The 12,165-nt window shown below is 36.4% G+C and overlaps 1 protein-coding gene across 16 annotated transcripts in view; it reads left to right on the plus strand.

Annotated features, from left to right (window-relative positions):
* The window catches only part of TRPM7 (transient receptor potential cation channel subfamily M member 7), a 120,509-nt gene that overhangs the window by 19,271 nt on the left and 89,073 nt on the right, over positions 1 to 12,165 (plus strand). For 13 of the 16 annotated variants that reach the window (XM_036442191.2, XM_036442201.2, XM_036442223.2 and 10 more), the window contains exons 2-3: positions 7,621 to 7,700; positions 9,815 to 9,853. In XM_036442191.2, the coding sequence (XP_036298084.1) occupies positions 7,621 to 7,700; positions 9,815 to 9,853 (119 nt within the window). The remainder of the gene's footprint in view (positions 1 to 7,620; positions 7,701 to 9,814; positions 9,854 to 12,165) is intronic. The other 3 variants (XM_036442273.2, XM_036442240.2, XM_036442184.2) reach the window with 1 other exon arrangement.

Genomic DNA, 12,165 nt, shown 5'->3' on the forward strand with positions numbered 1-12,165 from the left:
CAGCAAGAAGAAGGAAATTTGAAGCCAGTTTCAAACTGAAAGTTGTAAACTTTGCCAAGGAACACAATAACTGTGCTGCGGCAAGACAATATGGAGTAACAGAAAAGATGGTCCGAGACTGGAAAGCAAATGAAGATGCATTAAAGAGTATGCCAAGGAGTAAGTGTGCATTAAGAAGAGGCACCCCTTATTGGCCAGAACTCGAAAAGCATGTAGCAGACATGGTTCTTGAACATCGTCAAAATGGTTATGTAGTGACACGAAACAAAATACGTATGTTTGCACTTCAGTGGGCCAAATCTAACCCAGATAACAGCAAAGGATTTAAGGCCACTGTATCCTGGAGTACTAGGTTCTTGGAAAGGCACAATCTGGTACTGAGGCAAAAGACCAAAATTGCACAAAAATTACCTGCAGATCTTGACGGCAAAGTAAGTCTTTTCCATCAATATGTAATACAACAGCACAAGAAATATGGCTATGCATTAAGTCAGATCGGAAATATGGATGAAACTCCTATGAATTTTGATATGGTTGGAAATAAAACTGTTAATCCAAAAGGTGCAAAAACAGTGTTAATTAAAACAACAGGACATGAGAAGTCCAGTTTTACAGTGGTACTAGCATGTACTGCTGATGGTGCCAAACTAAGACCAATGATTATTTTTAAAAGAAAAACAATGCCGAAAATCAAGTTTCCTGTTGGAGATTTTGTACAAGTGAATGAAAAAGGATGGATGGATGAAGAAGGGGTAAAGCTATATGGCTTGATAATGTATGGAGTAGGCGACCAGGTGGACTTGGCAAGAACGTAGCCTACTGGTGTGGGATATGTTCAGGGCTCACTTAACTACCAGCACAAAGAACAGACTGGCAAGAATAAACACAGATGTGGCAGTTATTCCTGGAGGATTGACATCATTAGTACAGCCACTGGATTTGTGCCTAAACAAGCCATTTAAAAATCGCATTAGAGAAGAGTGGAATGAGTGGATGGTTAGCGGCGAAAAGTTATTCACAAAAGGAGGAAACATGCGTGCGCCACAATTGGATGTTTTGTGTAACTTTGTCATAAAAGCCTGGAATGATATTACTGAAGAAACAGTAATCAGGTCTTTCAAGAAGTGTGGCATATCAAATTCTTTGGGCGATATGGAGGATGACTTCTTATGGCAAGATGAAGGGGAAGCTGAAGCCACACCATCTGATTTGGAATTTGATCCATATGATGACTGTCTTACAAATGTACCACAAGAGGTCATTGAACTTATGATGTCAGAAGAAGAACATGATGAGAATTTTGAAGGATTTTAAGCTCACAATGCTCCTCTGCCTAGAAAAACCTCTTATCATCCCAGTCAGTCACAAACGCGTTTTTTGCAAGTTCTTCATCTAATTTTCTTTCCAGATGATGCCATCATTGTTAATGTTCTCTTTTGGATTTCTTATTTTTCGGTCAAGTTCATGGCATTGCCATTTGTGAAGAGACCTTCCATTTATCATATCAATGTACGGTATATTACGGTATGTTTGAAAAATGTCATTCATTAAAAATTTAATTAAAAAAAGAACTGGTGTTGCCTTGAAAGTGGGGGGGTAATCTTATACAGCGAATATAGGCCTAAACCTATGTTTTAACTGTAAAATTAGGGGGTTGTCTTATACACCGGAAAATACGGTAGCTGTCCCTCACTGTACACTCCCTGTACGTCCACACACTCCTTTCATTCTCTCATTCGCACACTGTCTTGCAGCCTGTCTTCCTGTCGGCAGCCATCTTCGATCTCCCTGTTTTATTCTTAATTGGGTTGCTTGGAGTCTGCCTCATATATATATATATATATATGTACTTTATGGGTCAGCCTGAGATTTGAGCAGTTAATATGAAGCATTTAGGGTTCCCTTTCAGTGACTCTATTTTGCAGGATTATTTTTCCCACTATATTCCAGCTACTGTCATCTTGAGTTTGGTATTCTGGTTCTTCAAGCCAGTAAAACTGAGATTTCTATTGGAGTGTTAGCTGCTCAGTAGATGTAAGTGGGTCCTGTCTTCATGCAGAAAAACTTAAAAAAATGGGAGACTCACTTTGTGCTGTTCCCTTTTTCACATATGGACCCACCCAATTGCTGCCTTCTTTTGGTTGCTTTCAGTGCCGCTAAGTAGTCATTTAAAAAATTTTATGTTGTCCAGAATTTATGGTTGTTAGTGGGAAGTTTAGTAGTCCCATGGAACCTTCATATGTGGGTGCACTTTTCTAATGTTAATACAGAGTCATAGAGTGTATTTAGTTGTAAAAATATATTTATTTCCACATGTTACTTTGAAGTAGAATTTTAATCCCCCTCCCCAGTTTTTTCCATCAACATTTAAGCACGAAGGGTGTGCTGGTATTGATTTGGTTAGAGAGTTATTTATAACGTATGTGTGTCTATTCCTAGTAGACAGGAAGAATTTATAATTTATAAAATTTTGAGGCATTGTTGGGAATTTAACTATGTGCTGCCAGGTGCTGTGCTAAAACACCTTGCATGGATTATTTTGTTTAATCTTCAGAGCAATATTTGTAGATAGGTACTATTCTAATTTCAGATGAACACCTTTCAGAAATTTGCTTAAGGTTGCATAGATACTGAACAACAGAGCTAGAATTCTAACTTGGGTTAATCTGACACCAGCATCTCTTTAGCCACTTAAGTTGACTAAGTTTTCTCTCTTGTGTTAACATTTTGTGATTATAATTCGTTTTTACTTTACTAGAACATTTAAGTTTAGAAATTTTCAGATTTATGTTTGTAGTGTGCCATCTGTTGGTAAGATTCAATAATGCAGCCTGGCCAAAGGAGGAGTATAAATTTAGGAATTTATATGTATGTGTACTAGTATTTATAATCCAGGGCACATTTAATTGGGTAATGATAGTAGAGCACATTTTTAAAAAAATACATTTTATTGATATTTTACAGAGAGGAAGGGAGAGAGAGAGAGAGAGCTAGAAATGTTGATGAGAAACATGGACCAGCTGCCTCTTGCACAATCCCCACCGGGGATGTGCCCGCAACCAAGGTACATGCCCTTGACCGGAATCGAACCCGGGACCCTTCAGTCTGCAAGCCGACGCTCTACCACTGAGCCAAACCGGTTTCGGCAGTAGAGCACATTTAATTGGGTAATGATAATAGATCCCTTGACTGGAATCCAAACTGGGATCCCTTGGTCTGCCGGCAATGCTCTATCCACTGTGCCAAACCAGCTAGGGCTTAGCTGTATTTCTTAATCGTTACCTGAGAATATGTTCATATTGATTTTAGAGGGAGAGAAAAAAGAGAGGAGAGGGGAGTTGGGGGGAGGGAGAGAGATCGCTGAGAGGGAGAAATACTGATCAGTTGCCTCCAGTATGTGCTCTGGTTGGGATCGAACCCACAATCTTTTGGTGTATGGGATGATGCTCCAACCAGCTGAGCCACCTGGCAGGACTCAACTATATTTTTAGGCAACATTTTTATAATGTGGGTAAATTATATGTGGGTTGTGAAACTAAATATCTAGCAATAGGGAAGTCATAGCTTTGAATTTTCCTGTGTATGTGGTGACTCCTGTAATTGGGCATATCCCTTGTGGGGGCCTTGGAAGCTATGTCTATGAGGTTGTATTGAGAAATATTGGCTTTTGAGGGGCATGAGGTCAGGCAATCCTGTATCTTCTCAATGTGTATCTTGTCATCTTGTACTTGAGCTCTCAGCTGCATGGTTGATCTTAGGATTCCTTTGTTAGCAACCTGTGACCCTGATCTGTTTTTCTAAGATGCTGGTGCAAGTGTGGTCTATGGTATTATGGGATTCTTTTATTTTTTATTTATTTTATTAATTTCAGATAGGAGAGAGTGAGAAAAAGAGAGAGAAGTATCAGTGATGAGAGAGAATCATCCATCAGCTGCCTCCTACACCCTTTCCTAGGGATCGAGCCTGCAACCTGGGCATGTGCCCTGATCAGGAATCAAACCATGCATAACCTCCTGGTTCATGGGTGAGTGCTCAAGAAGTGTGCCACACTGGCTAGGTGGTATGATATGATTCTTTATCTCCAGTTGAGCCAAATAATAACCCCTTGGTGAGCTTTGTATTCCTGTGTCCTTCAATTATTGTACAAAGCAATTTATTATATAAATATCCACTATCTTTAGGAAATTTACATTTGAAAATACATGCCTCAAGGTATTTTATAAGTATAAACTTACAGTATAATAGAAGGCCATTTCTGAAATTTTCTACCTCAGATCTAGCCTAATTAACTATATTAAGTTTTCTTGTCTTTATCTTGTGAAATTTTACTAATAATATTTAGATGTGGATTTTTCTTTTTGGTAATTGGGTTTCCAGGATCTATAGATTAGAATTTTTCATCAGTTCTCTGAAATTCTCATCATCTATTTAAACATCTCCTCTGCCCATTTTCTCCTTTTGGAACTCTGAGTAATCATACATTTGAGCCTTGGCCATTGTTTCCCAGTGGTTAGAGCATCACCTTGTGTACCGAAGGGTCTCAGATTCGAGTACCTGAGTCTCAGGTTCAATCCCCAGCCCCATTGGGGCGAGTGTGGGAGGCAACCAATGTGTGTCTCTCACATCGATTTCTCTCTCTCTCTCTTTCTCCCCTCCCTCCCACCTCTTATTCCTCTCCCTTTCTCCCCTTTCCTCCCCTTTTCTCCACACCCCCCCTTCCATTCTCTGGAAAAAATGTCCTAGGGTGAAGATTAACAAAAAATAAAAACCCATATATTTGACCTTATTCTGTTTTACATGCCTGTCAATCCTCCCCTTCCTTTTAAACATATTTATTGTAAAATCATGCATATACTGTAAAATTTGCCCTTTGTTTGTAAGTATACAAATTTGATGGCTTTTATAAATTTATTTAGTTTTATAATGATGAGTCCAGTTTTATTTATTTTTAAAAATAATACTTATTGATTTTTAGAGAGTGAGGAAGGGAGAGGGAGAAAGAAACAATTATGTGCGAGGGAAACGGTGGTTGACTGCCTTCTTGCACATCCCCTACAGGGAATGGAGCCCACAACCTAGGCATTTGCCCTGACCAGGAATGGAACCAACTACAATACTTCTCCGAATAAGGGGTGATGCCCAACCAATTGAGCCACACTGGCCAGGGCACCAAGTTAGACAGATGATGATGGCTTGGATCAGAATGGTAGCAGTGGAGGATGAAAAAGTGTTGATTCTAAGTATGGTTTGAAGCTCACAGGTTTTGCTCATGGGAAAATATATGAAGAAAATATCAAGGATGTCACTAAGATTTTTATAAATATAAAAATAGAACTGTCCATTCATTGAGGTGTGGAAGACTGAATGAGAAATGAGGGTGAAAGAGGAGTTTAGTTTTGGCCATGTTAACTTTGAGATGCCTATTGGACTCAAAATAAAGCTGTTGAGTTGACAGTGGATATATGAGTATGGAGTTGAGGAAAGGATCTGGCATGGAAGTATAAATTGTAAGTCAACCAATATATTGATGGTAAACTAGATGTGAGTAATAAAAGAGTGAATATAATTGGAAAAAAGAAATCCAAATATTGGGGAGAAGAGGAATAAGCAAGGAGAAACAAAGGAATGGCCAGTGAAAGGAATAAAATAAAACTATCTGATGAAGATGTCTTAGAAAGATGAGAATGATCAACCTCTGTTAAATGCTGTTGATATATCAATAAAGATGAGTCCTGAAAGTGGACTCCTGGGTTTAGAGGAAGTCATTGGCTTGAAAACTTGACTGGAATGGGTTTTAGAAAATGTGGGAGAAGAAAAGAGGGAAAATCTTTTCCTAATGAAATTTGCTATAGATGGAGGCAGAAACATGGAGTATTAACTTGAGAGGGAAGTATAGTCAAGCAAAAGTTTGTGTTTTGTTTTTTAAATGTGGAGAACAGTATATTTCATGTTGATGGGAATGAATTAATAAAGAAGGAGAAAAATAAAGGAAGAATTGGTAGAGTGTGTCCTTTAGTTAGTGAGTGGTAGGGGATCAAGAGCACATACGGATCTGTTGTAGTTAAATAGGAGCACAGTTATAGGAAAAAAGGCAGAGTATGGGGTATAGATACTCATTGGTGGGTAGATGTGATAGAAGTTTGTAGGCATTTTTTTCTTAGTAAATGTGAAGTGATTCTATTTAAAGGGGAACCATTGACTTAGGAAATTGACATTTTTAAGTGACAGGTGGAAGTTTGGAGCTAGAATTGGAGAATTTGGGAGATAAACTATTGTTTATCATTACATTACCTGAATGATTTTGAAGGAGCTCACAAAACTTTACCCATAATAATTTTGTCCAGAATATCTCTTCTAGATGTTTCCTTTTGGCTTTTCTTTTTTGTACTGTTCTGGTGAGATATAATACTGTATATGTCTACATCTGAATATATATAGGATGGAACCCAAGATCTTTATCCTAATTTATGGAGTTTTGCCTATCTCAGTACATGTCTCATTCCTTTTTAATCATTTACCCATAGCAAGATACACAGTGTAAGGATTCAGGCAAAAGTCTTAAGTAGTGGTATAAAACATTAAATTTTAATTGTCCTTTAAGTATGAAAGAAGTTTGTATTTACAACTAGAGGCTTGGTGTATGAAATTTGTGCACAGGGTGTGTGTGTCTCTCAGCCCGATCTGCACCCTCTCCAATCTGGGAGATCTCTCTCACAATCCAGGACTGTTGGCTCCCAGCTGCCTGCCAGCCTGGTCACCCCTAACTGTCCTCGCTTGCCAACCTGGTTGCCCCTAACTGCCCTCCCCTGCTGGCCTTCCTGTGGTGGCCATCTTTGAACACATGGGGGTGGCCATCTTGTGTGTCAGAGTGATGGTCAATTTGCATATTACTCTTATTATAGAGGATTATGTAGGATTTTTTTATTTGGGAGTATGTTTATTAAAGCTGGGACAGTGAAACAAAAGGAGAGCTTAAGATACAAGAAGCATCAGGAGAGAACCTAGGCATGCTCTGCTTTGGCTCCCTATAACTTTTAAAGAAGTAAGTCATGGTGGGGCTGCTGTTAGCACACTTAAAAGTCAGAGCGAATGGAACCTTGGGGACAGGTTTTAGGGTAAGTCCAGGATGAGTTACTACTGCCCAATGCTCCCCTAGTTGCAAGCCTTCTGAGGACTCTTAGAATTTAGGAGAAAAAAAGTAAAGATGCATGACTAAGAGGAAAGAAAGGGTGGGAATCCTCTAGAAAGAGCCACCGAAAGGTTCTATTTTTTTTAATTAATCTGATAATCACTGTTACTGCCTTTTCAATGGTTACAACAGCCCCTCTTGAAGTTTTTGGCTCATAGTAGGAATCTAAAACTTAATTTTCCTCCTTTGTAACAGTATCTGCATACACTGTAGATATAATAATGTAAATCACACTGGACTTAAATGGGATGATTCTAATATTTTAGGTGTGCTGTCATCAGGAAGCATGTAGTTTGTAATAAATATTTAGCAAACTGAAAAATAATTAAATAGTATAGAACTATTTCTTTTCATGTATTTGTAATTAAATTATTTTCTTATAATATTAGTGGGTTAATGTATAAAGCATATTTTAAAACTTTTTGTTTCAGTCCCAGAAATCCTGGATAGAAAGTACTTTGACCAAGAGAGAATGTGTATACATTATACCAAGTTCCAAAGACCCTCACAGGTAAAAATACCTTTGTTTCCTCTAGACTCTTCTAGGAATTTAGATGTAAATTGTATTGCTAATTTGCATATTAAAAGCCATAACAATTCATAGAGATGGGGTTTAGAATTAAGATATCCATAGTTCAGTATGCCAGTTCTAAAATAAAACACTATTGTTCTTTCATTGAGATAAAGTTAATATTGCTTTATTTAAAAAATAGATTGTATTATCCTTAATGAATTTATTTTCTATAATGTTGTTAATTTCATTTTGCAATCAGAATAATAAAAGTACTCATTCAATGTTAAAGGAATCTCAAGCTAATATTAAGTAAGTATCCTGAGCTGTAGCTGTTGACAAGAGACATAATTTGTAAACACAACTGGTTATTTCTTTTTATACTAATTGATTTTAAAATTGAATTTTAAAATATTGATTTTTTTTTTATAGAGGAAGGGAGAGGGATACAGAGTTAGAAACATCAATGAGAGAGAAACATCCATCAGCTGCCTCCTGCACACTCCCTACTGGGAATGTGCCTGCAACCACTGTACATGCCCTTGACCGGAATCGAACCTGGGACCCTTTAGTCTGCAAGCCGATGCTCTATCCACTGAGCCAAACTGGTTTCAGCTAAAATTAAAATTTTTAATATATATTTTTGTTGATTTCAGACAGGAAAGGAGAGGGAGGGAGAGAAACATCAGTGATGAGAGAGAATCATTGATAGGCTGCCTCCTGCACGCCCCACACTGGGGATGGAGCTCACAACCTGGGCATGTATAATACACTGACTGGGAATTGGACCGTGACCTCCTCATTCATAGGTCGATGCTCAACTCCTGAGCCATGCTGGTCAGGCTTAAAATTAATTTTATATGAATATGTTAACAAATGGATTTACAAAGTACCAAAAGTTATTAGTGAAAGCCTCCTTTTAAATTCCCCTTCCTTAAGGAAACTATCATTGTCTATTTCTTGGAATAACTTCCAGAAATAGATACCATATTTGCATGTCCACATAGATGTCTCTCTACTCCTCCCTCTCTACTCTAAATACATACTGTTTAGTTCATTGTTTTTATCTTGATGATAACCACTTTGTTCTTAATGGTTCCATCTTTTTAAATTATATGTCTGTATCATAATTTGTTTTAGTAGTCCTAAATTGATGGACACTAGCTGCTCTGTTTTTCTTTTTGCTGTGAGGTGAAAAAAGCTGTGGTGAATAAACCTTGTCCATTAATCATTTTACTTTTTAGCCTATACTTTTAGTACTGGAATTAGATTTTGAGAATGAGTCTACATTTTTATTTTATTTATTTATTTATTTATTTATTTATTAAATATATATTTTATTGATTTTTTTTTACAGAGAGGAAGGGAGAGGGATAAAGAGTTAGAAACATCGATGAGAGAGAAACATCGATCAGCTGCCTCCTGCACACCCCCTACTGGGGATGTGCCTGCAACCAACCAACACGTCCTTGACCAGAATCGAACCCGGGACCCTTCAGTCCACAGGCCGATACTCTATCCACTGAGCCAAATCAGTTAGGGCTAGATTTTTTATTTTGATCAGTACTGCCAACTTGCCTTTCAATAGAGATTATATCAATTTATACACCCTTACCCAAGAGATATGTCTACTATAAAGGTTTTTAAAAATACTTTTTCTAATCAAATATCTTTTCATATATATGTTTTTAGTGTGAATTATATGTTCATATATGTTCCTTTTTAAAATGATTTGATGAAGCTCTGTGTATTAGGGAAACCAACCTTTTGTTCTGCAAATATTTTTCTCAGTTTGTTTTCAAACTATTAGTGGCACATTTTTATCAGGTAGAAATGTTGTATTTTTACATAATTAAATCTATCAGTTTTTTCTCCTATAGTTTCTGGATTTTATGTTATACCTACTTGTATTTAAAAATATAAAAACATGTGAGTTTAAAAAAGTAGTTACTTGAATGTGTAAATAAAGTGTAAAAATGACCTATGATATCAACTGAAACAGAAACTGTATAATAATTTTCCTTCATTTTATACTTTTATATAGATTTTATATAGGTTAGTTTAAACTATAAAAAACTTTTCCCCTTTAAGTAATAAATTTACCTTCTTTATAGATGCCTTCCAGGATGTCAAATTTGTCAGCAACTTGTCAGGTAAGTTTCATAACATAACTCTTGCACACATTTTAAAAAATAAAACCAATCTATTAGAAACTTCAGAATACAGTGGGATAAAACTTATAGGCTATATATTTGAGAGTTCCTTTACTCAGACCTGGGAGGTGAAGGACAAGGTAAGGTTGCTTGAAACTCAAGTGAAGCTACCTGAGCAGAGTCCTAAAGTTAAATGTGAATTAGTTGTGTAAAGACAGATGGAAAGTGATTTTGACAGAACAGGATGTGGGCAAACTTGACAGTGGAAGAGATTATGGTTCTGTCATAAAACTCGAGAATGTAAGTTGAATGTTGGAGAGATCTGAGACTGGAAAAATGAGTAGGGGCCAAATCATTTAAGCTCTTTGTGTATATGCCACATGATTTTGATTTCATGTTAACAGCATATTGTATGGGGAAATAACAGGCTTATTTTTCTCTTTCTTTTTTTTTTTCTTTCAATGCAATGGAGATTGAGTTGGGAGAAAAAAATAGTATGGAAAGCTTTGGAGTAATTCTGGCAACTCTGAAATAAAGGCTGAATTAAGGTAGTAGCTATGATGATGAAGAGAAATAGACATTTGAAAGGATAAATGAGACAAACTCAATATGATTTAGTGATGTGTGGAGAAAGGAGGATTTGAGATGGTTCGTAAATTTCTTACTTTGGCAACTAAGTAAATAGTATGCTCATTAAGATCTGATAAAAGAATAGAAGAGGAAGACAAATAGGTTTGTGGTTGGTATGTTAGGAACAAATGTGTATAGAATGAGTTCATTTTAGATATACTGAGATTTACCATCTATGGTCTTGATATTCATTTGTTCCTCTGGATTGGAAATTCCATCTGGTGTTTTTCCATTCAAGCTAAAGAACTTCCTTTAGCCTTTGGTATAAAGCAGATATACTGGAGATGAATTTTCTCAGCTTGGTTTATCAGAAAATGTTTATTTACTCTCAGACTTAAAGGATATTTTCACTAGATATTGAATTCTGAGTTGGTAGTTCTCTTATTCTGGCATTTTAAAGGTATTTTACTGTATTCTGGCTCTTGTTAGTGGTGAAAAGTTAGCCATCATTAATATAGCTGTTTTTCTGTATGTAATGGGTCTTTTTTTCCCGTCAGCTGCTTTAAAGTGTTGTGTGTGTTTTTCTTCTGTATTTTTGGTTTTCAGAGTCAGGTCTCTAATGTGCCTGAGAGTGGTTTTTTGTACTTACTTTGCCTGTGTCAATATTTGCAAGTTATTTTCCACCAAATTGACAAGTTTTCAACTGTTGTTTCTTAATTTATTTTCCTGCCTCAATCTGTTTTCTCTTTTCCTTATGGGACTATAGTAATATCTATGTTAGATTGCTTAATGTTTTCCACAGGTCACTGGTGCCATATTTTAAAATAAAAAATTTTTACATTTATTAAATTTACAGAGTGGCCAGATTATTATTATCTCTGAACACATAGTAATCTTGCCACTCAGTGTATATTCTATATAATAAAAGGCTAATATGCAAATTATTCCCTTGACCAGGAGTTCAACTAGCATGGATCTCACCATGTATGAATTAAGTACCAGACCTCATACACACACACACACACACACACACACACACACACACACACACACACAGAGTGGCCAGATTATTATGTGTTCAGAGATCATAATATTCTGGCCACTCAGTGTATACTGATCTGTATTTAGGTTCACTAAATCTCATATCTGCAATTTTCAAAATGTTGTTTTGCCCATCCAGTGAACTTTTTATTTCATGGATTATTTTTTTTAAAATTTAATATATTTTATTGATTTTTCTTACAGAGAGGAAGGGAGAGAGAGAGCTAGAAACGTCAATCAGAGAGAAACATCGACCAGCTGCCTCTTGCACACCCCCTACTGGGGATGTGCCTGCAACCAATGTACATGCCCTTGACCGGAATCCGCAGACTGACGCTCCACCGCTGAGTCAAACCGGTTTCAGCATGCATTATATTTTTTAATTCTAGAATTTTCACTTGATTCTTTGCATGTATCTTTCCAATTTTCCTAACACCACTTATTTATTTTTTTAGGTAATAATAGTTTGGTAATATCACAATTTTAATAAGCCATTATTATATTAAGCCACTTGTAGAGAGGGTAATTTTTATATTTCTCTGTTACATTTTGATCTTTATTTATTTGTAAGTAATTGAATATCAAATGCATAGTAAATACCTTTCATTGTGTGCACACAATAATTTAAGAAAACTAACAATATTAAATTTTTTGAGAAAGAAAATATGTACAGATATTTCCTTTGAAAATGTTAACCTGGG

Source organism: Pipistrellus kuhlii, unplaced genomic scaffold, assembly GCF_014108245.1.
Source record: "Pipistrellus kuhlii isolate mPipKuh1 unplaced genomic scaffold, mPipKuh1.p scaffold_m20_p_1, whole genome shotgun sequence".
Lineage (NCBI taxonomy): Eukaryota > Metazoa > Chordata > Mammalia > Chiroptera > Vespertilionidae > Pipistrellus > Pipistrellus kuhlii.